This window comes from Erpetoichthys calabaricus, chromosome 10, assembly GCF_900747795.2.
Source record: "Erpetoichthys calabaricus chromosome 10, fErpCal1.3, whole genome shotgun sequence".
Taxonomy (NCBI): Eukaryota; Metazoa; Chordata; class Cladistia; order Polypteriformes; family Polypteridae; genus Erpetoichthys; species Erpetoichthys calabaricus.
In genome coordinates this window covers 72717168-72745060 of record NC_041403.2, presented here as the reverse complement: position 1 = coordinate 72745060, position 27893 = coordinate 72717168, and the positions used below count along the sequence as shown (strand labels likewise).

General features: G+C 38.1%; 2 protein-coding genes across 2 annotated transcripts in view; one reads left to right on the top strand and one right to left on the bottom strand.

Annotated features, from left to right (window-relative positions):
* LOC114659141 (volume-regulated anion channel subunit LRRC8D-like) overlaps window positions 1-26473 on the bottom strand; it is a 79396-nt gene extending 52923 nt beyond the window's left edge. Inside the window, exon 1 of the mRNA XM_028811409.2 lies at window positions 25158-26473. Within this exon, the coding sequence (XP_028667242.2) occupies window positions 25158-25161 (4 nt within the window). The 5' untranslated portion in view covers window positions 25162-26473. The remainder of the gene's footprint in view (window positions 1-25157) is intronic.
* The window catches only part of LOC114659144 (kynurenine--oxoglutarate transaminase 3-like), a 181746-nt gene that overhangs the window by 3070 nt on the left and 150783 nt on the right, over window positions 1-27893 (top strand). The gene's annotated exons all lie outside the window — the stretch shown is intronic.

The following is a 27893-nucleotide window of genomic DNA, read 5'->3' as shown; positions in this document are numbered from 1 at the left end:
TAAAAATACATAAAACAAATTAACTTGCACTTTACCTTTGAAAAGAATCATGGCTGGTGTGAGTGAGTTTCTAAACTCTTGTGGGATTGTACCCAATGGGATGACACGCTGAAGAGCGTCCCAAAGCAATCGCAGTCTCCCAGCGCTGTAGCAGTTCTCCGTAAAAGCGAATCCGAAAAGATCACGGACATGCTATAAGCACTTGTCGTCAATGGGTGATACAAGGAACATTATAAATGTGCAGGGCCCTGCCTGACTGCTGTGTCTGTGTATAAATAACCGCGCTGTTGCTGTTTCAAGCTGAATAAAGCTTGTGTTGCTAAAGTACTGAGACTCAGCTTCTTGTTTTAGGGTGAAAGACAGGGACTCGCACGTCACAGCACACACGCGCGTGCGAGCACACACACACACAAGCGTGCGCGAGCACACATACACACACACGAGCGCGCGCGTGCACACACACACACACGCGCGCGCGCACACAGTCACAATGCTAATGCTGTAGTAAACACTATACGCTCGTACGGATGTTGACTATATGAGTGAGGCACGCCGACTCAGACGGAGAATAGGAGACGATTGCCCACAATCCCGCAGTGAGAGAGAGAGAAGAACCATCAGCTCAGTTGTGATCACATGACGCTCAGCAGACAAACTACTCGTACTGCAAGACCTCGCTTGTTTATCAAGTGAAAATTTATTAAAAATTTTTGCTCGTCTTGCAAAACACTCGTAAACCAAGTTACTCGCAAACCGAGGTTCCGCTGTATATTTATATTATTATATATTTATACTGTACTTATATTTTGTACATTTTCAGATCCAAGAATATTCTGACGGTGTGTGGTATTATTTTGCTCTTTTATTTATACCTAAACTAGGGGGCTCCACCCCCTGTTTGCTTCGCTCGCCCACCCCCGGGTTTGGTTAACCGGATATACAATTTTAAGAGATTGTTATTTTCATGGGAATTGTTACATATGCATTTTTTTCACTTTTACTTTAAAACTTCAGTAAAAACAATATTTGGAATTAACTTTTCTTCAAGATCGCATTGAATTCTGATTCTGTGTTTGGACTTGCATCATGACAACGCAACATATAACTGCCTGTGAGTGAATATTGTTTCTTTCTCTCTAATAAATAAAACAACTTTTTCGAATGTTTGTCCATGCTCTTTCTTCTTTGCTTAGTCATTGACGTGTCATCTAGAACGTATAAAATTATTGTCCTGATAAAATTTATAAGTTAAGCATTCAAAAGCATTCACACGACTAAGAGCTGACAGCACAGGAACTGTGTCTGACAAAAGCATTCACACGACTGAGGTTAGATGACCTTGGTCTTGTTTGAAAATAGTTGTAAGTAGGGCATGACTTGATAGAATCTCATTTTAAAAGTCTCCATCTCATGGGACTTCATACCGCGCCAGTGGTTTTGGAATCTTTTAATCCTCGCTGGCAACACGAATTAGACGATAAATCTGAATAATATATTCGATCTCTTTTCGGTGTTCTGTTATTTCACCAAGTAATAATTTCCATTTGTTTGCACTAATGCAACCTTTCCTATCCTTTTTTTGAGACTTTCGAAATTTCATACTTCCATTATCTCTAATCTGCTCTGCATGTGTACCGCACCAACATTTTTTAATTCTTACGATGTTCTACTTTGTCATCTACTCTTTGTCTTTTATTTCCGGCCCCGGGTGTGGACGCGTCTCGCGGGACATACAAGTGTCTCTCCGAGAAAATCACGTCTCGTCTCCTTCCAAGATTTTTTTTTTATAATAGAGAGATTTATACAACAACTTTATACTTAGGACCAGCTAAACACACAAAGGTGCTGTTACTTACACATATCTAACTGCTAATTATTAATAAACTGGCTTATGTAGAAGCAACTGTTTAGAATCAATTGCAGGAAACACATTTCAACTACAAAAAGGATGACAAAATGTGTTCTGTCCTGGTTAGGCACTCAAATGTGGTATTTCATGTCAGGAACAGGGACACACCATCTAATTAAACGCAGAGTCTAAATAAATAAAGAGATGCAATTCTGAAGAAGTCTGCAGCCACATACAGTAGGATGAAGTTTAAGATGCTCTATGTTGTTTAAAGGCAGACTTGTATACATGCTGATGCAGGCTAGCACATGTCTAAACAGTTTGGGTCAAAATAAGACAAAGTAGTCTATTGGGGGAAGGCCATGATACATTCTTAAACAGACATCCAGAATTATACGGGCCTGTCAGTACACATTGGAATACTTGGAAAAAGGGTGGAGTTTTGTTTTTTTTCTGCCAGGCAGGAGAAAAGCAAAGTACCTCTTACATGTTCCTTTAATGGGCTGCTAAAACTTGTGATCACTTTGAAATAGCAATTCTTTAGCGGGATACGTCATCATCAGCAAAGCATCTGGAAACTCGTGTCTCAAAGAATCTAATTTCAAGGCTGTGTTTCATAATCTTATTACAGCACACATCATTCAGCCATTAATTCTCAAAGCTTTTAGAAATTTTTTTTTAATAATTGTTTTGTCTAATTTCTATATGATACCCAATAGTACAAATGGTTTACATATCAAATGAAAGGACTGTTTTGTCTAAAACATTTCACAAATATGATAACAGATACATTAAAGTCTTGGACTTACAACACCACATTTGAAGTTTTACCATAATCATGAGACCAAATTCCTGTTTACGTTTCATTAATTAATTAAACCATGGAACACATATATTACATTATTCAGTTGAACCAAATAAGTATAACGTGAACTGAAGAAAATGAGTGCAGTGTTCTTTCCTATAATGCAACTGTACATTCTAGCTATTGGTAAATCATACTTTCTGAAGATAAGCACTGTCATGTTAGGCAATTTAACCCCCCACCACTCATCATTTCCTGTTCAGTCAATGCTTTAAAGTTCTCCAAGGTGTTGCCGATTATTACACTACCTGACTATGTGTCCAATGTATTGTAACACTACACTACACAGTGCCAGCCAGCGCTGACCTAATGGGCCCATGCTCATTTCATGCTCTTTTAGTAGCTTGACACCCTTAAAAGTACTGCTAGCTTTAAGACATACCAAGGCAGAAAAATGTGTGACTTTGCAGAGTTGCCGTTTTCATAAGCGCTCCTGCTATTGATTATGTAATGCAAGCTCACACTTTGGTAACTCGTCCCTGGCTGATGTAACATGTTCAGTGGCATTGCAGCATTTATTTGTTCTCCCAAAACTATTACAAAATTTACTTCTTAATCAACTTCCAAGGTCCATTACTTCTTTTTAGGCTGTCACTCAAATTACTTTGGGTGTAAAGACTTTCAACTTTTTTGTTTTTTCCTGATAGTCCATACTCACCGTCTGGTAAGGAGTTGTCATTATTGTTATACAGCAATAATATAGACAGCAGAATCCAGACAGAAAAACCTTACAAAGTTTAGGGTTAACCACAGGAAAAAACAAAATGAAATCGAAGTGGTAGCGCTAGTGCCTCACTGTTAGGAGACCTGGGTTCGCTTCCTGGGTCCTCCCTGCGTGGAGTTTGTATGTTCTCCCCATGTCTGCGTGGGTTTCCTCCAGATGCTCCAGTTTCCTCCCACGGTCGAAAGACATGCAGATAAGGTGCACTGGCGATCCTAAATTGTCCCTAGTGTGTGCTTGGTGTGTGGGTGTGTGTGTCCCCTGCGGTGGGCTGCCATCCTGCCTGGGGTTTGTTTCTGCCTTGCGCCCTGTGCTGGCTGGGATTGGCTCCAGCAGACCCCCGTGACCCTGTGTTAGGATATAGTGGGTTGGAAAATGACTGACTGACTGAAATCGAAGCTTTGTTTTACTGGCATTACTGACTGTTTTTACTGACGTGCCATATTTTTTATTTACACTGTATTTAGATGTTTAGAAAGTTTAATTAGATAGATAGATAGATAGATAGATAGATAGATAGATAGATAGATAGATAGATAGATAGATAGATAGATAGATAGATAGATAGATAGATAGATAGATAGATAGATAGATAGATAGATAGATAGATAGATAGATAGATAGATACTTTATTAATCCCAAGGGGAAATTCACATACTCCAGCAGCAGCATACTGATAAAGAACATATCAGTATAAAAATGCAGGTATAACAGACAGTAGCTTTGCATAATGTTAACGTTTACCCCCCCACCCCCGGGTGGAATCGAACAGTTGCATAGTGTGGGGGAGGAACGATCTCCTCAGTCTGTCAGTGGAGCAGGACAGTGACAGCAGTCTCTCGCTGAAGCTGCTCCTCTGTCTGGAGATGACACTGTTTAGTGGATGCAGTGGATTCTCCATGATTGACAGGAACCTGCTCAGCACCCGTCGCTGTGCCACGGATGTCAAACTGTCCAGCTCCATGCCTACAATAGAGCTTGCCTTCCTCGCCAGTTTGTCCAGGCGTGTGGCTTGTGGCTTATGTACTTACTCTATAATGCAGAGCTGGCTATGGTCATATTTGCAGCATAAATCAAGTTTTCAGTGGGGTGAAAGCGTTTACTGTCTTTAATTGTTGTCTTCACTGCCAGTATCTTTTTCAGCATGTCAGTTGATAGTCAATTTCTAATGTCAGACTTCAAATTCACATGTGAAAATATACATTTCACTTCCACTTTGCTGTGTGGTAAAGAAAAAAACACTCTTTGAAGGCATTGACAGAGAGGGAACATGTGTTTCTCTACCAAAGGTTTGGACAAGAGATACTACTATAGGTGCCAGTACTGGTCAACTACCACATCTTGGATGATATTAGACATGTCTGTGACTTGATACTCCAGGAATTCCTTTTCTAGTCGGTCAAGTTAATTTTCATTCACAATCTGTGGGAAGAAGCATGCAAGCTGGACAACAATCACTTGAGCTTGCTGAAACAGAGTTGGATTGGAAGGACTCTTGCTAGCTTCAATACTTCATTGTTGACCTACATACGTGCACTGGACACTGAATTGACATAGAACTGTATAACAGCATCCATAAACCTATCAATTGCTTGCTTATCCTGAACCTCCAGTAGTAGTATCATGCCCTACTTCACCTGATAGTTTCCTGAGACTGTGATGTCAAATTCTGTAAGATCTTCAGCAGACAGATTATCTATTGCAGAAGGTTTAATTAGATATGAGAGCAGTGTTTTTAGATCTTGTTGAAATTAGTGTGGCTAAAAAAAAGGAAATTGACATTTTGTCATTGGATCTGACAGTTGCTGAGATATCCATTCCACAGAAACCAATCTGTCATTTTCATCTGATGACTTAAAGTAACTTATAAGGGCATGATACTGATGAAGGATCCTATGCATACATTCAAGACAACTGAGCCATCTAGTGGAGCAAGGCTTCAGTATTTTCAGTTTATCAGCCTCAAGCTCTCTGTAAAGCTGCTTTCGTTTGCAACTGTTTGAAAAGTGGCTGAATATATATCTGCAGAGCTGCTCTAATGTTTTGGGCAAAGCTTTACATGCATCAGATGAGCAGAGTGCTGCAATGTGACAGCAGGAGTGTATGTGAAACACACTGGGCTGCAAGCCTTGGATCATGAAAGTATGGACTTCTTCGTCCCGATCATCACATTAGCTCCATCAGTTGCAATTGCAATTTGTTAGTGGAATGCTGTCTTCCAGAAAACAGCTCAATATAACATTGAAAACAGTGTCGGAGTCAGCTTTTTCTATATGTACCATACGATAAAAGCGATATTGCACTTTATCTTGTTCAAGGTCCAAGAAAAAAAATACAACCATTGCAAGTTTCTGCGATCTACTAATATCCGTAAATTCATCAAATAGAAGAATATGCAGCTCTTTTCTGAGCCTATTCGCTAAACCAGCCTCAGTTCTTTGCTTAAAGCATTCTTTACTAGCAAGGAGGACTTGGGACATTTACACTTCACATTCTTAACTATTTCCGAGTCGCCATCGCATTCTCTGGGGTCATCCATCACGCTGAAATGTAAACTGTTTTGTATAACAAAGTTGACCATCTCCAGTTATGTGTTTGTTACTTTGTGATTCAAAATATCCTTATTTTTAAGGCGCTCTTTTGCAAGAAAATGAGCAATTCCCGATTGCCGCGTCCTTGCCTTTGCATTCGCATCTTGCTTCATACTCACATCACCAGACGCATTAGAAAATGATTTTTGCATCATATGCAGAATGTAGGTTTTACTGTTGTGCTTTTCCAGTTGTATCCCTTGCATAAATTCGGGGTCCTTCCTCCAAGCTGATTGAAATGAGCACTGTCTAACTTTTTTTTTTTTGCTCCAATTTTCCCACTTTGCTGACTTTTCTCCTATAATCTCTGATGACTGAATGATGACATTGACCTATTAGGACACACTTTCAAATCATCAAGGCAGGCTTCGTTCTGTGTAGGCAGCTGCAACGCAGATTCATTGATCTATATACCACAAGTTATATTTACACAACTTCTTAGGATCAATTTGTATCATCAGATCTGCACGAATTTCTTGACACACGAGTTCATTGGAATGTTTAGTTTGCTGAAAGTGACACAGCTATTTACGGACTGTGATTTTTTTATTTTTATTTTTTTTAAGGATGGACAAGGTGAATTTGGTACATTTTTTACAGGCTGTCCGTAATGGTTGGCATCCCTGCTTAGTAGACAACCTTAGGCACTAGTTGGCAACAGAAAGCCATTATAGCACTAATAAATAACATGCAGAAGGGACAGCAAGAAGAAATCAATGCACTGCTTTTAAAATCACTTATGTTACTTAAAGAGAGCCTTCTTCTCATCTGCTGTCACAGGTGCATACTCTACTTGTAAAATAATGGTCTCTTATGATGCAAAGGCTTATTTGATATATTACACTATATTGAGATTACCATAGTCTTAGCGCAATCCTGTGTGGGTTCTATAGGCATTGCACCCTACCTTCACACCATGGTATGACTTAATATATCATGTAAGACGGGGTTTTCTGCTAAGAAACCTTTTTCCTGCAAGTTTAGTATAAAAGTGAATAATAGTGTATTATTTAAGAAACGTTTTGTAAAATTAACAAAAAGGTTAGTCAGCACAGCTCTCCCTTAACTGAGCACATTGTTTAATTTAAAAGATGTTATACTACAAAAAACCTAAACTCAAAAAAACAGTAAACAGAGTTATCAAATGTTCAAGGCATGTGGTGTTGTGGGGTACAAAATCTGTAAATTTTGGACTAATTTGTTCAAGACAAAACAACAGATGAACTTAATACTTGCATGAACAGTTAAGATCAAAGGCAACCTGTTTTCCTAAATCACAGTACCATCTGTGTGAACTGGCCAGCAATTGAGTTGATACCTCAGGCTATTGATTACTTTAAAACCTGAGATCTGGGACAACAAGTTGCTAAATTGGTTTACAGCCTGGGAAAGGAAGACATGCCAGTAGTACTAAGCAACATCAACAGTTTTATTGTTTGAGAAAAACAGATATACTCAAGATTAAAGAATCTGAGCGAATCCATTCATCATATTGACAGCCAGCCAATCAGGTGTATCTAAACGTGTAGAATTTTATAATAAATATGCCTTGTCTGAAGAGCAACATTAGGGATGAAGACGTCAGGAGAAGAGAACACAGCGACGTCAGAAGAGAATAGTGACATCAACGTGTGGACATTTCCATCTGATCGTCAGAAAAGCATCTAATGAACAACTATGAGTGCTAGATCACAAGCCACCTGCGACATTCATCCTTGTCATCTTTTAACTTTTTGTAAGCTCTTTCTAAAGACTATATATATCCAGACTTTGCTATCCACATTTTCTTTTATGAAATTCTCTACCAGGATGTAATAAATACCACGCTGCTTTTAACGTTCTATATTTTGTGTTCATATTTAGAGTGATTGAAGTAATAAGGTAGATATCTTTGAGCTCCTGGAGCAATGAGGAAGTGCCATATGATCCAAGCTGCGAGGTTTATTGAGCTGCGGATGAAGAGCTCTGACCAGTAATGAACAGTGTGTTAAAGTAAAACATTCACTGGTTGATAAATGGCCTATAGCCAGTGATGTGGAGTCTTTGTTTGTTTGAATATATTCTTGGAGACAAAAGGTATTATTTAGGTCTGAGATATATATAAGACATCGCCTGTTGTTTGTGCCTATGATAAGTAATTCTTTTGGAGTACTAGGGAAAGTGGACTGTGTATGTGTTACTCATACTAACGATACATTAAAGTGCTAGGGAATAACGTGCATGTGTATACGTCTTTCATATAGTACTTTTGTGGTTAGGGTCTGTGTGTGTATGGGCATATCTATGTATGTGTGTGTTAATCTTAAAATGCAACAGTAGACCCACTCGGCAATGAACTTGACCAGTACACTTACCCTTAAAGAAAATAGGTAAAGGGTTAGTAGAGGGAAATATCACGATAATATATGGCCTTGTTGATAAAAAAACAAAAAGTTTCCAGTGAAATCCCTGCATCTGACGCATCATGTGGCTCATCTTGAACAATCCCCAAACTCAAATAATGTCATGGAAGCCAAAATGGTCAAACAAATGGTACACATAATACAAAACAAATCAGAAAATGGACAACAAACAAATGGCCTTACAATACAATCTTTGCATGTTTGCAATACTAAAAGGGTGCTTTCTGCACTTTCCAACTCAAGAATAAGAATAGTGGCCTCAATATAACATCCCCAGTACTTCTCTTTAATATATCACTTCTGACATCTCTTTTCACCCACCTGTCAAGATCTTACCAAAACTCACTCTCCAGACAGCTATCAGGTCTGGTCACAAACTGCTTTTAAGCCCTGGGCAGAAACTACTTCTATGAAAAGCCTAAAGACCATTCCCAGGTTCAGGAATGTCTGAGCCCCAAGTGTACTTGGAATTACAAATAATAAACACCACTTAAAGGGCAGGGCCAAAACAGTTTAGCCATCCATTATAAAGCAATAGGTCTGCCCATTTCCACCTATTGGCCTAAGGCAGTTGTACAATTGTTGTTCTCACTGTCCTCCACTTACATTAATGCCTCAGGTGTCATTAACTCTGGAGCTCCATCCATTTTGCTAGAGTATCTAATGTCACTACCAATAGTGTTTTTGTCACTGCACAATGATCAGGGCGTGTTATGGCTCAGTTGCCTGCAGCTGAAATTCCCCTACTAAGCAATCTGTGTCAGAGCATAATTCTAAAGTCGATACTGTACTGTTAAGATGACGGAATGAGAACTGGAGAGACATCTGGCTACGGCTGACAAGTCGGGGCGTCCAGGTAAGTTAAAGATTTGGATCTACCATGCAGTTCTCTCAAGGATCGTGTGGCCCATGCAGGTACATGAGGTTCTGCTGTTAAAGGTTGGGCTTTGAAAGGAACTCGTGCAGGTAGTTAGGAGCTCAGGTGTATTTGCAGCAACACCTTCTACATGTGGAGCAATAAACTTAAACTCCCAATCAGCAGCATGACTGAGCAGTTCATAGTTAGGGAGCAAGGGAGGCACTGCAATGTAAGGAGTCCAGTGACCCTAAAGTCTTTCAAGTTGGGATTGAGGCGAGAACAAGGAGAAAGTGGAGGGCCGGGGTGGCTGTAGAGCTGGCTGAGTCATGGTGGCTTCACAGGGAGGCCAGAGAAGCAAGTGGTAACTGGGCGAGCTGGGTTGGGTGCTTTCCATCTGTACAATGTTGGGTAAGACAGAGGCTGGTCCAGGAAGAGGTGAAAGCTGGGGCTGAGGAATTGTGTGCCAGCACAATGGTGAGGATAAAACTGTAAGGAGCATAGACAAGACAGAATCAACAACAACAACTTAGTTTTTCACACCGCTCTTCAATGGGTACAGGCACAGAGCACTGAGAACAACTCTCAGTTAAAATACAAGTATAGTTTATACTAACTGCTAAGCACAGTACTGGTACACTTGCGCATAGTTATGGGAGGGTGAAATTCACTGCATAAAAATCGTAGTCCATTAAGTCTAGGACGTGTTCCTCAGTCTATTTAACTGCTACAAGTGGGGCAAAACTGAAACTCCGGCATGCTATTTGTGAACCAGGACAAGGATACTGGAGAATATTCTTAGCACCTACTCAAAAACCCTGGGAGAGGGGTGTATCAGTGGCACCATGATCAACTGCATAAGACGGCAGCAGATACCATCAGCTCAGCCATCATTCAGCACAAGCAACACTGATCAGTGCAGAGGGTTATTTACTTTGTTAAAGAGATGAATACCGGTTGGAATGCTGCCTGTGTGGGGTCTGCAGCATTTCCTTGTGTCTATACAACTCTAAATTTGATGAAGCTAGTCAGAAAATGGATGGGTTAGAGTGTGACTTGTGAACTATAATGGTCATGGTAAAAAGCAATCTTCTCTGAGTATTTACTATTTAATATAAGCCATGAAAGGTCTCACGTGTAAGGGTTTTTCTTTCCAATTTTCTTCACAAAGATGACTCATCTGTCTAGATAATATTGGAATGTGAGCAAGTTAAACAGGTTTATGTTTTCATTTTTTGTCATAGAAGTTTTTTTGTTCTTTTCCAAGTGGTGATCTTCTGCCAGAAAAAAAGTTATCTTCATGCCTGAGTGCACAGCTTAAAACACTAAGGTATTCATGCTGAAACATCAATGGCAGCCTTGAAGTTTTGTATCTCTAAATCCCCAAGGTCTTTAGTGTTACCTCAAAATCTGCTAATATTTAGATGAGGTGCAACAGAACATCCGCTCAGCTTAAAACACGGTGCCTAAAAACCTAATTAAAATGGAAAATAGGAAAACACTCAGCAGTTTATTATAACTATCACTGGCAGGCTCACTTACATAGAAGAGCAAATGCAGCAGTTTTACAATTCTCATTCTGCCTAAACGTGAAACGTTCATCCTTCATCACTGTAGCGCAGTGCCATTTTGCACTTTCTGTAATCTCCTGCAATAGTTATGGAGATGGGAAATAGTTTCTCCTACCTTTATTGGTTTGAGAGAGGTGAAGAAAGTTGCTTTTGATGTAACTCTAAAACAGCAGTAAATTTTATATTTGTTAATAAAGTGGTTGCTTTCAAACCTTTTTATTTGAAAGCACATAAAAAGTTGATTTCATGAACTTGGAATGTGTAGATCAGCATGGTCTTGGAGGGCAATGTTTCAATGGAACCAGTCCCTTAATCAGAATGTCATTTGTGACAGGTTGCCCAAATGATAGGGGGGCTGTCAATGGCAGATGTGCAAGGAGGCTGGGTAAGGATTGCAATAGTAGTTGCATACTCCAGCTCAACCCATAAGTTGGGATGTTAAGACTGCAATGATAATGGCTCCTTATCTGGCTATAGCAGTATTGTTGGACAGTCACCACTGGGAGACATCACAATAACAAGAGTGACAGTGGGAGACAATAACCAATAGAACACAAGTGGCAGCATGGTGGCTTGTTATTTTCTATACATGGGAATGTGCAACCAATTATTATTAGGGAACTGACCCAGGAGTTTACCAGGCTCCTTAAATGGCAGATGGACCTTGGGACTGCCAGAGAGAACTTTAAATGCATGGCCACAGGACTTCAACATAGCATGTAAATTCCTAGAAATGCTCCCTGGAGGTAACCTTGAAGTAGGCTCAAACTGAGGGTATAAAGCCAACTCTTTCCCACCAGTTTATTGAACTAGGATAGAAAGCAGACAAGGTTCAACAGTGAGTTGTAAGTTGTCAGGATCTCAGGTCAGTTTAGACTGGCTTTAGGTCTCGAATGATTTTAAATTTGGTTTGTAGGTACGTCTGCATAAAAAGCCACAAGATTACCTTTTTGTCTGTCTGTCGACGTAAAGTGACACAGCTACCAGTAAACTGACTCCATTCAAATTTGGTACTCTTATTCTTCCTCAGGGAAATTTGTTTGTAAAGTTCAGTTTCCATTCAGATATTTTAGTAGAGTGCGCTACAATATATTTTCAACATTCAAAAACTCCCACTTAAAAAGCACTGACAATTCTTAAAAAATCATGAATGATAAAATAAGGCATTCTGTGCAACTCATTAATTTACTCTTTCAGATTTGCCATGAGATACATTATTTCAGCTTGTATATTTTCTTCTTTTCCCACATATGTTACCCTCTCCTGAAAGCAAACCAAATTTCCAATGAAAGTTATTAAAAAGTCCGAAAAAGTTGATTACAACATAGATTTAACTCTCCATCAGGTACTTCTTTCAAAAATGTTATACAGTATTTATAAAATATGAACTACAAATAGCCAGGGAGCATCTGCAAACAACAACTAACAACAGTATGTCAATTGATACAATTTTTACATCACTTGAGTTGGAATCTGGTGTCTATGAAAACTATTTTAGGTACCACACTCTCACTCAGTTGTTAATTACATGATTGTCAATGTTGACATTGAAATGCAATCAAAATTAATAAGATGACTATGTGAACAGCCAATAAACAGGCAAGGAATCGTAACAAGAAGACTAACTGAGAGATCATCAAAGCCAAAACATAACTGTAATCACAAAATGGTCAGATAACCAAGAAGTCTTGTAAAGGGATTAAATGAAAGAAAACATGTAAAGGTTTAATCAGAATCTTAGATAATTATAGTTTGTCATGCCAATCTTTATACAGTCGCACCAATGATGTAATTTGCTGAACATCCAGGACCACTCTCTGTGGAAACCACAGGTACAAAAGGTTAGCGCAACACAAAGTGGCAAGAACTGGAAGTAAATAAAAATAAGAATGAACTGTTTAAAAATAAATAATATACATATGCAAATGAATAATATATAAACACAAAGAGAAAAAACATGAGTCAGGGAAGAAGTCATTACAATGGTATTGTAAAGTTCTATTAAAAAGATGTATTTTTATATACTCTACTAATATGTCAATCACATTCCGTTATCACTGTTATTTTTGAATGTGACTTAATGTTATTAAAATATTTAATAAACTATGGGGTTCGCCCCCTGCTCACTTCGCTCGCCAACCCCCCGGCCTGCGCTGCATGCCAGCCACTTTGCGTCTCTGCTGCTCGCGTTGTGAAGAGGGGGGCTGAACGCACCCCAAGGAGACACGGTCGCTCCTCGAAACGGTGATACAGTGGGAAACAAATAGTTTTTTTTTTTTTTTTTACCTCCTCTGCAGCAGCGGTGGTGGTGGCGGCGGCGTGATCTGCATCTCGTGCGGCGCTTCAAACATTTAAATCCCTGTACAGCAGCTGTCCTACTCTGTCTTTTATTTCTGGCCCGGTGTGTGGTTATTTCTCTTGGCACAAAGTCTCGTCTCGCGGGATGTGAGTTCTTGATATTTTTTAGTTTATAATTTAAAAATGGAATAAGAATCTGACAATCTAACAACATCACATTAAAGTTTGATAATTCTGAAAAGAATGATACCAAACATATATATGTAGGTTTTAAAATAAGCCCGATTTAAAGCATGACAAAAAACGTGACATAAAAACATCACATAAAATCATTGCACAAAATTGTTGCACTTTTAGGCTTAGGATTTTATGCATATAGAGTAGATAAAAATGTGTGTCCTGTGTCTTTGATGAAAACTTCTCCAGCTTTCAAGACAGTTAACTAAGTTCCCAGATGTAGCTGTGCACATTTTCTACCATTGTTTTTTATGTATTGCTTACATTCTTTTGTGTGGTTTTGTTAGTGAAGTCAAACCAAAACATGCCTGGCTAAATTGCTGCCTGCAACAGTTAATACCCACAAATGGACAGGTGCTGCTTTTAGACTTTCTGAGAGGTATTGCACATAATGTGGTGCTATAAATTGCACAGTTCACAGTTACTCTTTTATTGACATAGTTTTGTGGTTTCCCTCTATTTGTGTATAGCATTTCTTTTCACACTAAAAATCACAATTCACATGAGGCTTACATATATTCATTAAAATTATATTTATAAGTGTACTATATATGAAACCCAGGATTGCAGAACAAGTGAGATGTATTTTTGGCCTATTTTATTCTGTGTTGTAATATTGTACATAACCAAGGACACAAGATTTGTGCCCCATGTAACAGATTAGTCAAGCATGCATTTAAGAAATTCATTGTATATTGTACGAGTGACAATAAATGTGAGCTGTAATGGTTACAATAAATTATATTCAAATAAAAACCTTAGATTTTTGAACTAGTCAATGCAATTGGCTACTTGTGATCAGTAAGTTCACAACAACAATCAACACTCAAGTGTTACACTCCTTCTGTGGCATGGCATTATACAACACGTACGATAAAACAAATGATAAAAGAAAAGCAGATTCTATTATTCCATGCAGTATTCTCCACAAACAAACTCCCATTTTCCCCACCACTTTTGCCCCACACTCTTTTCTTGCGCCACCATGGTGATAGTATTCCAGTAGTTAAACCTTGATTTAGTTACAGACTAAGCTGTGAGGAAACACATGGAAGCAGCACAAAATAATTACAGATTCTTTTATAGTGCATGCTGAGTCTCTCTCCTTGAGAATACGATAAAGTCAAAGAGAAGAACTGAGGTCAGTATGTTTGAGTGAGTGTAAGTATTTAATAAACTGACCTCTTTCTTGGTAGACATTAATTCTAGGCCATAATATGATGAAACAATCCTGCTTTTAGGATTTAATGCCAATACAGAGTTATGATACATATCATTTTTAAATCTAATTTGAATGACATTAATTATCTTTATAACACTACCAAATATAATTTGCAGTGTTTTCTCCTGAGTCCAGCAGCAACATCTGAGACAAGATGAGATTGGGGCACCATGTAACTAGGGCATCATGTAACCCATAAAACACAGATGCTATCCACAAACCCATTTATGTAATAGAAAAATCAATACCAAACAGGGTTTGGCACTGGGCATAAAACCTAAAGTTAGTAACCTTTTAAAGAGCAGACAAGCTTTGTCTTTTTATAAGTATCAAATAATATTTAATTCCTGCAGTATTCTCCACAAAAAAAATTCACATTTTTCACCACCACTTTTGCCCCCCACTCTTTTCTTGCGCCACCATGGTGATAGCATTCCAGTAGTTAAACCTTGATTTAGTTACAGACTACAGTATCTTCAATGTAGATCCTAAAAGCTCTCAAAATCCTGCCTTTCCATATTCTTTTCCATTTCTCCAAGAGGCTCGATCTCCTACCAAATCCAAGGGTTTCTGCTGTATGGCGGTACAGGTAAGTCCTGCATTATATTCTCTTTTGTACTTGCTACAGCTGAGACCAGCCCCTCCTCCCTGCAAACTTGACCAGAAAAAAAGTCAAAGAAAAAAAATAAAAAGACGGATGTCTAGTTTTAAAGAATACAACATCAAAAAAGCTGTGAGCATACTATGTGCATGGTATTTATAAAAAATGCTGCCTGCAGCATAAATAGTTACCTAACAGGAAAGTTACACTGTTCACCCTGAAACCACAGCAAAAAGCATTCCCTGGCAATGAATGTGAAAAGGCAAATTTTTAATGAGAGGAAGTGTCTAATGAAATAACTAGACTTTGGATTTTTCCTTTCCCTCTCCCATCCACCACCACAGTCCAAGCCCGGAATCATGTATAGTACACCAGACAAACTGAATAATATATTGAGTTGAAAAATGTAATCACGGTGGAGTATTTTAAATAAAGTCAACAGAATAGCAATATTGAACTCAAAAATGCATCACTTTCAGCATGCCCACCCCTAGTTTACTTGTATACAGGCTCACACAAGCTTTTGAAAACTTTCAAGTAAAACAATATGATTGATTGGTTAGTGCCATTTCCTTCTTTTCTGGCTTACTTCTTAATGACACTCGGAGTCATCCAATCATGTGATGATAATCCAATGAACAGTTTCAAAAATTGTAGCAGGATCCAACTGTAACAGCCAACGTGAACCAACTCATCTCTTTCAGACTAATTCAAAACAACCTGTTCCTATGCACAATGCACACAGTTCTTTGAGGCATATGGATCAAACTCATTATCTCACAACAGTGCTAAAGTCAGGCCATACATGTTACTACAGTATAGCAAGGTTCTGTGCAGTAAAGATTTAACTAGCCATAGCAAATGAGACTTTAAAAACAGACACTGTAAATACAAACAGTCTCTTGAAGCATTACATAAGTATACATTATAAAGCTGTGGCCACGTTAGTTTTATGTTTTTATGGTGTAATGAAGAGTGATTCTCTGCAGCTCCATACTTTCTTTTTATCCTGCTATATGTCGTAAACTGAAGCAAAATGCCAGTGTCTGGAATCAAGTAAATGTGTACTAGTGTCAAATTAGGTGACAGAGCTGAGTAAAAATGTCCTCATTCTGTCTCCCATTTAGGAACAAACATAAAGGTCATCTTAAAGAGCAGTTGACCCTTTGGGACACAAACTCATTACAGCACTTGTGTCAATACACCAAATTGTTTTATATCCACTAATTCCACCTGTCCTATAAGATGCTTGTATATAAAGTGACCTAAAATGATTTAAGAATCACATTCACTTACCCTGCTATAGATACTGCATCAAACATTTAGATTATATTTCCAAAAAGTGCTTTTTGAGGGTTGGCTATCTTAAAAAAAATAAACACCTACCGCCATTCTCCTCCATTTTCACCAAAGGCATGAAAAAATCATCACCTTCTAGCATCATCACTTTATGATAATACAACCACACTGGAAATCAGTAGCTGATATTTTTCATTGATTTATTTTAAAACGTAAGCAACAGAAAAATACAACTAAAGTTTGACCTGCTTCATAATTAATGAGAGAATAGTGTGGCAGCAATGCATTTACAAGAAGCAGAAGAAACAGCTTAAGAGGTTAGAAGGATAATAACTTGTTTGGATTGCAAATAAATTAGGCACAGTAATAAAAGCTGAGAACATTGAAAGTCAGCCTGCCTTGGTTTGTTTGCTCTCCTGTGCCCAGTGCTGCATGATAGGCTTTGGCTCTCAGTGACCCTGAATTTGGAGTGAGTGGATTGGAAAATGAATTACTGGGTGGCTTCCATGCTGAGAGTGTGACTTTATGCCATGTGGTTTGGGGTTGGAGTATATCCTGGAAAGAATGGCTACAGGACTGCACTGTTTACAAAGGCCGCTACACACTGTTGTCATTTACCAGACTGATGATAACCTATTTCATGTCATGTTATGGCTGAATCTGAACTTTGGACCATATTGGCACAATGGTAGAACCTCTGTCTTGCAGTAAGGAGATCTTGGGTTCGCAGCTCAGGTCCCCAGTTTGTGGAGAGTGCTTTGAGGAGTGCTATATAAAAATGTAAAGAATTATCATTAGTGCAGCTGAATGATTCTTATAAATAAATGGACTGCAGAAAATACAAGTTTACAATTAAAAGAATAAATTATTATTATTGTCTATGGTGCAGATTTTTGTCATGAGTGTTCTGCGTTGTAATAATTAATGGTCTATCTGCAAACAAACAGACCAAACTCCGCTCTGCATCTTGACAGCAAGTCTCTGCCATATGTGAGCTGGCGATACAGTTGCTCATTAACTGGGTGGTGTGTGATTCTACAAAGCAGTGTTTAATGTGAAGAACAAACCATGTCCAACTTTAGCTAAATCTGCTGGGCAAACTGGGCTTACTTAGGTTATTGATTAGACCAATGGCTGAAATGTGCCCTGCTAGCTACAGAAATGAACTTGAAAACGGGGCTTGAACCAGCAATCGTACGGTTCCAGTGGCCTGACTAGTACATTCTATTGTCCCACATCATTTTATGACACACTCATTGTTTATGTTTAGGCCCTTGTATAGCAGGCTTTATGTTTGTTATATTTGACCCATTTTCCTTAGAAGCTCTTGGGTTTTGCTGTGGATCATCTGCTCTGAACTATCCACTACCCACCTTGTTGTCTTTCTATAATAATTGTTCGCAGTTTTTGGAACAGCAGAGGTTTCCTAGCAACTACAACCTGGAGTACCAGATTTAACTCCAAGAACACAGAAAAAAAAGTCAGCTAGAAACAGAGCACACAGAGCTCCTGGTATCTCCTCAGTGGTTATACATTTCAAAGGCCCAGCCCATCCTGAGATAAACAACATTGCATCAATTAAAACATATACCAATTTTTAAAATAAAAAAACGAGTTTGCTTCCATCAAAGTTAGGATTCAATATAGGAAACTCAGGCTCATACATTTGGCTTCCTCCGTCATTATAATGGGTCAGAAAACCTAACTGAAATCTGTAAACTAATTTTCTGACCCACTTATTTGAATTGAGGGTCACATAAAATTACATGAAATAAACAGATCTCACCCCAATACAAGTCTGGCTGTTGGAAAATGGTAAGCTTTAGACCTTGCTAGGCTTCAGAAGGCAGGGCAGGCTTGTAATTTCTTTTTTTTTTAATTGATCTTATTGAAATCACACAACATTCCATACAAATAGATCAATTTTACAAGAATAAGATTGAAAACAAATCAACCCCCACCCCTGAGAAAAAGAGCATGGGCAGCAGAATAAAACTTAAACCTAGCAAGAATAAGTAAATAGATAAATTAATAAGTGAATATAGATAAATGGAGAAGAAAAAGAAATGGGGAGAGAATCTGCTTCCTCAGTGCTTTAAAAGCTTATTCTAAAATGTTATTGATTAGATCCTGCCAGGTTTTGAAAAATTTCTGCACAGATCCTCTAAGTGAGAATTAGATTTTTTCCAATTTCAAATAATATATAATATCAGTTACCTACTGACTTAAAAGAGGAGAGTTAGGATTCTTCCATTTTAGCAAGATAAGTCTCTGTGCCAATAGTGTAGTGAAGGCAATCACAGTTTGTTTGTCCTTCTCCACTTTAAGCCCATCTGGAAGAACATCAAACACAGCTGTTAATGGGTTAGGTGGAATTGTGACACCAAGGCTGCTTGAAAGGCATTTAAAAATTCTGGTCCAGAATGATGTTAATTTGGAGCAGACCCAAAACATGTGACCCAGTGAGGCTGGAACTTGACTGCAGCGTTCACAAATTGCATTTTGCCCTGGAAACATTTTGGACAATTTTAAATGAGACAGATGTGCTCGATATATAAGTTTGAGTTGAATAATTGTATGCTTTGCACATATGGAGCTCGACTGAATTCTCTGCAGCACTACTTTTCATTCCTTTTCAGAGATGTTGAATGAGAGATCCTTTTCCCACTGTCCTCTTGGATCTTTGAAAGGGTGGGACTATAAAATGGTTTTATATATTGCAGAAATGCTATGTCCTTGAAACGGAGCACTGTTATTTCCAGCATAGAAGAAGGTGGGAGGTGAGGAAAATTGGGCAGGTTCTGTTTAACAAAGTTTCTAATTTGAAGCTAGTGAAAGAAATGTGTTGCTGGAAAGTTAAATTTAGAATTTAATTGTTCGTAGGATGCAAAGACATTGTCTATGTACAGATCTCTAAGTGATTTAATCCCAAATGTTTTCCAGACATTAAAAACTGCATATGTTTGCGAGGATTGAAAAAGGTGGTTCTCATGCAAAGGTGCCACCGATAAAAGATTCTCCATCTTAAAATGCTTCCTACATTGGTTCCATATTCTGAGTGAGTGAAGCACAATTGGGTTTTTAGTATATTGGCGATAAATTGCACTTATTGGGGCACAAAGAAAGGAATGTAAAGAAGTACTGCAGAATTGTATTTCTGTTGTAGACCAAGCCTGTATTTGTTCATCTATTTGTGTCCATGTTCAGGTTTTTATAGTTTGTATGTTTGCTGCCCAGTAGTAGAATTGAAAGTTAGATAGAGCCATGCCACCTTCTGCCTTTGGCCTTTGTAGGGTCGCTCTATGGATACATGAATGTTTTGAATTCCAAATAAATGTGGTTATGGTTGAATGTAATTTCTTAAAAAACAATTTATTGATGTATATTCAGATGTTTTGAAATAAAAAGAAAAACTTAGCAAAGATATTATTTTGCTTAATTTTTTCCATATAGACAGCGAAATTTTGTTGATAAAGAGCTTTATGTTTACTTGTGATGTTTACCCCTAGATATTTAAACTGATCTGCAATGATAAAAGGGAAGATGTCCAATCTAATAGTGTGTGCTTGAGAATTCACTGGAAAGAGCACACTTTTAGTCATTTAATTCTGGGACCAGAAATCTTTTGAAATTCTGTTAGTGCTGTTAGGACTGCAGGCACAGTATTTTGTGGGTCTGATACGTACAGTACCATATCATCTGCATATAGAGAAATTTTCTGTTCAAGTCCTTCTCTGATAATCCCCTTTATCTCATAAGCGTTTCAACAGTAAACTGCCAATGGCTCAATGGCGATTGCAAAAAAGTAGTGGTGACAAGGGGCATCCTTGTCTGGTACCAAGTTCTAGTTTAAAGTAGTCTGAATTAATGTTGTTAACACAAACTGAAGCTTCCGGATTGGTATACAGTAGTTTGATCCATGCACAAATGTTCGGGCCAAACCCAAATTTCTGCAATGTAGTGAAAAGGTAGCTCCATTCAATCATATCAAATGCTTTTTCTGCATCCAAGGATAATAAAATCTCTGGGATGTTTGACTTTGCGGGTGAATATATTACATTAAACAGGCATCGAAGATTGGATGCTAAGTGTCGGCCTTTAATAAATCCAGTTTGATCTTGTGATAATACCAAAGGCAGCACTTTCTCCATCCTTCTAGCTAGGACTTTGGAGAGTATCTTAACATCATTATTCAGAAGTGAAATTGGTTTGTATGATGCACATTGTAATACGTCCTTATTTCGTTTAGGAAAGATGGTGATTAATGCTTAGCGAAAAGTTTGAGGTAGAAATTTTATTGCCTCTAGCTTCTGTGAATGTTGCTAATAGGAGGGGAGCTAGCTGAGTGGAGAACTTCTTATAAAATTCGGTAGGGTAACCATCGGGGCTTGCTGCTTTCCCACACTGAAGTGACTTTATAGCATCTAATAATTCTGATAGTGCCAACGGTTTACCCAATTCTTCTACACTAAGAGTATCTATTTGTGGAATCTCTAATAATTCCAGAAATGCATTATATTGTGTCTTATCATCTTTAAACTCAGTAGAATATAAGGATTTATAGTAGTCTCTAAATGTGACCATTATATTTTTATGGTCAATGATTTTGTCTCCGTTTGTGTTGGTGATTGCTGGGATTGCATTGCAAACTTCTTTCTTGTGAAAGCTTATTAGCTTTCTCTACATGTTCATAGTAATGATGTCTTGATTTATAAATAAGTTGTTCAGTTTCATTAGTTGTCAAGAGGTTGAGTTCTGAATGCAGAGCCTGCCTTTTCCTATGAAGAGACTCACTTGGACACCTGGCATCTTCTTGATATATTCTAGTAATTTCACTGGTTAGCTTTGATACCTGCTTGGTTTCCAATTTATTTCTGTGGGAAAGATATGAGATAATCTGTCTTCTTAAGAAGGCCTTCAGGGTTTTCCAGAGTATTGCTGAAGAGACCTCTGAGGATGTATTTGTCTCTAGAAAAAAACTGATTTGTTTTTATATAAATTCTGTACAATTCTCATCTACTAATAAAAGTGGGTTAAAACACCATCTGTGAGATGAGTATGTGGGGCATAATGATTTTAGTTCCAAGATCAGAGGGGCATGGTCGGAAATAACAATAGCGTCATACTTGCAGGATTTAATTGTAGGCAAGAAATGGTTATCTACAAAGAAATAATTTATTCTTGAGTAGCAGTGATGCACTGGTGAGTAGAAGGAATATGTTCTTGAGTTTGGGTTTAGAAATTTCCAGGGGTCTGATAAGTTGTGGTCAGTTACAAACTGTGTAATTGTCTTTGCAGTGTTAGATGTCATCACCCCTGTCACAGGAGACCTATCTAGGTCTGGATTTAAAACACTATTAAAGTCTCCAGCCATTATAATTTTATGAGTGTTTAGATTGGGAATAGATGCAAATACATTTTGGATGAAGTCCCTATCATCCACATTGGGTGCATAAACATTTATCAGAATCACTTTACAATTAAATAAATTACCCATGACAATCATGTATCTCCCTTCAGGATCAGATACAACATCTGATACTACAAATGAGACAGTTCTATGGATAAGAATTCCCACACCTCTAGTTTTTTTTTTTGTAATGCTGGAATGGAACATTTGGCCAGTCCGGTCTTTTTGCAGCCAGAACTGATCCTTGCTTAATAAGTGGGTCTCCTGTAAAAGTACTATTTTAGCTTGCTCTCTTTGTCTCCCCCCCAGTCCCCCCCCCCCCCCCGTTTTGCCTCCCCACGTGAGGTTGGACCCCACTTCACAAAGTCCCAGTCCTCTGACATACCTAGAGACAGAGCACATCCAAAACAAAACAAGTCCTCCAGCAGTGGCGTATGAGGATTAAAATTATATACGTGTTTCTCCGAGTCTTTATTATCTTGCCGCAGCTCTTGCTGCTCCCGCAGCAGCTTCTTACTTGTCTTGAGCATACCATTTATACCATTTATTTCTTTCTTTATCTCTTTCTTGAGCTCAGAGTTCATTATCTTCAGTTCGGACAGATCATTTCTGCTTTTGTGCACCGTAGATGAAGCGAGAGCTCTATCACAGCCGATGTTCCCGGCTTGCGAGGAATAGATGAAAGAGCAGACTGCAAGGCCTTTTCTGGTTTCAAATTATCTTCTGGAATCGGCGAGCTATCGTGACCTGCATCACTTGCATATTCGCTCCTATTTTTGCTCTCAACTGGAGATGATGCAGCGGACCGTGGTCCCGAGAAGTCTAGGCTTTCGCCTGTCTGTTCCAGGTCAGTCTCTGAAAGGCCGTACCTTGAACTTGCCTGTTTAGGCTTGGATGTAGCTTTAGGTTTCTTTAGTTTCTTTCTGAGCCCCTTTCTTACCGGTCATGTTTATATAAGCTTGCATATACTATAATAGAACCCTCGGGTTGGGTAAATACAGGATATCTCGGGATAATAAGAAATAATTGAAAAAATAACACAGCTGATAACGGAGCTCCGCTTCAGTCGTCCATCTCGCGATGGATGAGACCAACTTGTAATTTTAAAACAATAGCAAAACGTCCTAAAAAACTTGAAGTATGTCATACCAGATGGAGAACCATGAAAACTCCAGTTTGAGAAGAGGCACTTCACAAATAATCTTTATAAAATAGGATGTTTATTAACAAAATTGCAAAAGTAATAAAATGCTAAAAAAATATCAAAGAGGAGGCAATGGGATTTGCTTAAAATGCAGTGCACAACAACCAATCTCCAATTCCAATCCAGAAATTGAAAACCATAAACAGAAGCAAACATTCAGTAAATCAAGCAAAACAAAGGAGCACAATTCCTTCAAAACCACTAAACACAAGAGCACATTCAAAATGAACCACACTGGACTTCAAATCCCAGCATCCTTTAACAGAGCTGGGGATGGTCCTTTAACATTGAGGAATATTTGGCCCCACCTCCTGGGAATTCATGCACAAAATAAAAGCAACATAAGAGAACTCCAAAACATACATAGATACTATTGAATAACTAAATAGAATAAAATTAACAGATAAAAAAATGATTAAAAATAATAACTGAATACACATTTTTGTGTTGTAAACCCACCATACCTTGAGCCCAAATACTGTTGAGGGTTCCTTATGAAATAGATTAAAAACATACAATGCACTACAAAAAGATTTTTGCAATTAGATTGTATGGTGTAGGTCACTATATTGTACACAATACATTTACTGGCTATTAAGTATACAGTATATAACATTATAGCTTAGTGTAGACAACAGTGGATTGTGTGCAGTTCATAGAGGTATTAGAAAGGCTAAAAGTATATGTGACTTTGAATGTGGTGGCAATATGGATCCCATCACACAAGTGTCTGTTGGGTATATCAAATACAGGCCACTTTTCAAAAAATTTGTGAGGCTGGAAAGACCACTGAGTGTATGACAACTTTACTAACTAACAAAGTAAAACAATGGTGCCAAAAGAGGTATATGATAATGTTTTTATGGGTGTGGGGTATGACTGCCAGTAGCCCAAAAAAAATTCTAATATTTTTCAGAGAAAAAGAAGAAGCGCTGGGTAAGGAATACTGGACACAAGGCAAATGGGAAAGCATTGTCTAACCTGATGATTTACTCTGATCGGAGAACCCATGTGTCCACAAAACCCTGTGAGTCCATTTTGTCAGCTCCCTTGGTGGCAGTGAAATGGCACAACTGTTTAACTGATTGCCACTGCTGCACTGTTTCATGGCAAAAGTGTACACATCTGTGATTGGGCCTTTTCAACAGGATAATGATCTATGCCACCAGGCTGAGAAAGGTCTAGAATGATTCAGTTAACATGACAGTGTACTCAGTTTAACGCTACACCCTCCGCAGTCACTAGAATTGAAGTATATCAACCACCTGTGTGGTAAGATGGAATGAGATACTTGTCATGGGCTAACACATTGGATTTGGCAAGGTGAGGCTCTACTGAGGACAAATAGGTGTCCAGTTTACAATTAAGGCCTGCTGAAGGAAAAAACCTTTAAAGCTTTTAAAAACATATGGGTAAGATACTGAGAGAACTTAGCTAACCATTTGTTAACCACCCTTTTTATGTACCTAAACAAGAGGTTACCTTTATTACTATAATCTTTTGGTTTGTCATTGTTGCAAATAACACTCATGTACTTACTTATTTAAAAATAATTATGATATTCCATCGAAGGAGGAGGAGGTGGGGTATGTTTAAAGGAAGAATGTATATTTTAAATTGTTTAAAAATACTCACAGCACTAAAGAAAAGCTTAGCCTGTGTCTTTGCAGATGTCTGCCTTTGCTTGAGCTGCTTCTCCAGAAGCACTTCCACTATAATAGAAGATGCAAGCTAGTACACGGATCTGTTAAGCTCAGTCCTACAAATTAATGTATTCATAATCTAGTAGAAAGTTGCTAAACACTTAATTCTGAATCTGTTACTAAAATGCCGGTAGTTGAAATAGGCCCTTCAAACAAAGCCACTTGGAGTACAACAGCAGTAGCAAGATTCTTTACCAGTAAGTGCTGACTGTTTAAAACTTTATCTCTTGTTTTCTTTCTTTATTTAGTGACAAACTGCTTCTTGGACAAACAGTCCCCGAAGCTATTTCACTCATGCATTTAAGTTTACACCATAAAATGTCCTTACCCATGGCCAGCAGGTCTGAAGGTCAACAACCACGACTGTTTTACTGTATTTTTTTGCTTGCTTTTTTTTTAAGGCCAGTCTTATTTCCGTGTGTCTTGATACACATGCTGCAGTGCTCGAGGAGATTGTTTCAGCTAGGTTACGTCACGCTTTATGGTTACACCCACTTTGCCCACACACCTCTAGGATATAACAAAGGAGCTACACTCAGATTTGTGCTGTCATGTCTCCTGACCCTGTTTCGTAATATAATGGTTCTGCATATTAAAGCACAAAGAAGTGCTAAAATCAGCAAATTCCTTACACACATACTAAAAGCAAGTTTCTACATTTAAATTTGCATTTTTATCCAAAGAAGTTTTCGAATCCAAATACCTATTTTTTCTTTTCTTTTTTTCAAAACTATAGTCAGTGGCAGTTTACTTGGCTTCATTAGCATCACAAAGCGAGGACTGAAGTTTCACACTTATGATTTACAGTTCTGTGCTGTTCAACCAGCAGACTCTGTATTTTTAGATTATGTTTTTGTGGAGAGGGTGCATGTTACTACAAGCTTTAATTACAAACATGTCTTAGTGGCAGCTTAACTCCTTCTATTGCCTAAAATCCTTCCTGAATTTACATTTTTCTAGTTTTTGCCTGCATTGTCAATCTGTCAATGCAGAGCTACTTGACAGTTCCATTTTTCTAAATCATACACAGAAGAGGTGTGTGTGTGGCTTCAGGGTGTCCTTAGAAAGATTTCACCTGACTGATTTTTTTGTGTTCCCTTTTCCAGCAGCCTCTGAGTAATGGGCACACACAGACAACACAGCTCCTCAGTTATCGTCCTTTAACTTCCTTCCTCTGGTGAACATAATCAAAAAGAGAAATGGATAAAAGGATGACTGCATGCTTAAGAATCTGCTTATTTTTTAATTTAGTTCCTGTTTCCTTTACCCCCACATCTACAGAGCTCAAGTTACGTACAAGAAATAGAATGATGAGTCATATCACAAATAGAAGCATAAATGTCTCTCATTCTACGTCTCTGTTGTCCATAGTGCTGGTATGATTAATAATATCCGGAAATTTGACTGTATATGTAGCTGAATGCTTTTGTAAATTATAAAGTTAATTGAGTATTAAACAGATGGGTCCTGTAAACATGAAAAGAAAAACCTGATTGCAAATAAGACAGCCAGTTCACATCTGTCTGCATCAGTACAGTTTTGCAAGCTAAAAAAATTCCTTACACTCACCCATTTTCTGCAGATTAGGGTCCAGAGGAGCTAGAGCCCACAGTCAGCATAATGCACGGACTAACACTGGACAGAATGCTGGATGATATCAGGAAAACGTCATCTTCTACACACACTATAGCATATTGTACTGCCACTATTCAACACACATAGCTGACATAGAAGATACACTTACCAGAAATCAAGTGTGGGACAAGCAGCAGTGAGTTAAAAATATTAATGTGCCCCTATAAGAAAAAAAAATACAAAAAAGCTTTGGATGACTCTTTCAAGACTCAAAGGGCATCTCATACCAGCAGGACAATGCTTGAAACAAGTGAAACAAAGCAGCCATACAAGAAGTACTACTAACACAGAAACTCTGCCAAATTTCATCCTGCTCTGAGCTCCAGGAATGGAGTGAGGCTTAAAAGACATTAAAGGAAAAGCTAGGAGAACTACTATAACCATGTAACATTTGGATACTTTATATTCATTTATGATGAGATACTCAAGGGACAAAGACTAGAAATTGTGGGTGCACCCAGATTTCAACAAAGAGCACAAGAAGTCAGCCCCATTTAGATCACCAACAATCTGGCTCAGTCTATTTTTACTCTTGGTAGTGTGCAACTCTAATATGAGTGCTGATGAAAACCCGAAAGCTTTCAATTATCAGACAGCCCTTCTAGATTTTCAGATGTGAGACCTTACCTTATTTGCATTTCTCCTTTTAGTTATACTTTGCCTTTATTGTAACCTTAATCCTACAGATGGGGTAGTCTGAAGTTGTGTTTTGGTGATATATGTTGTCTTACGTTATGTCTTCTATTCATGACCACAGGAGTTTTTAAACATGCCCCTTATTATGCTGAAATTATTGTATTCATGAAAGTATTTTCCTTCGATACAGTTTTTATTCCACATTTTCACATGTTTCTACTAGAAGTTTGACTTAGGGAAGATGAGCAGTCAGGCAGTGTAAACACAGCAAATGTCCATTTGTATTTCTTTAAACAATATTTAGCTGTTCTGGCCTTTTTCTGTCAGATCCACCTTAAGTTGATACTTTGTTAATGGCTTTACTGTTTTTATATTTTTTCTACTATAACAGGCTTGATATGACAATACAGCTCTGTTCAAAATGGCCTAACCAGATTAGTGTAGTGCTCCGTGTGGGAGCCAAGCATCGTGTTATTGTAACTGCCAGCAGCCTACATGGATTTTTCTGCTTTTATGCAAGGCTTTTTTGTGGTAACACAGCAATACCATCTCTATCATTCATTATATTAAAAAACAAATCCTTAAAAATTCTTCCATGCAGGATTTGTTCCAACACAAAGAGATATTCTGGGAATTATTAAATGTACAGAAACAAGTTTTCTTTTCTTTTCTGTCTAGGCTTTAAGAATATGTCATAGTAACCTGATTCACATTGCCTTTTATCTTTTAATAATACATACGTAATAAACAGAAATTTTCTTAAAAATACTTCAAAACATTTTCATATTATAAA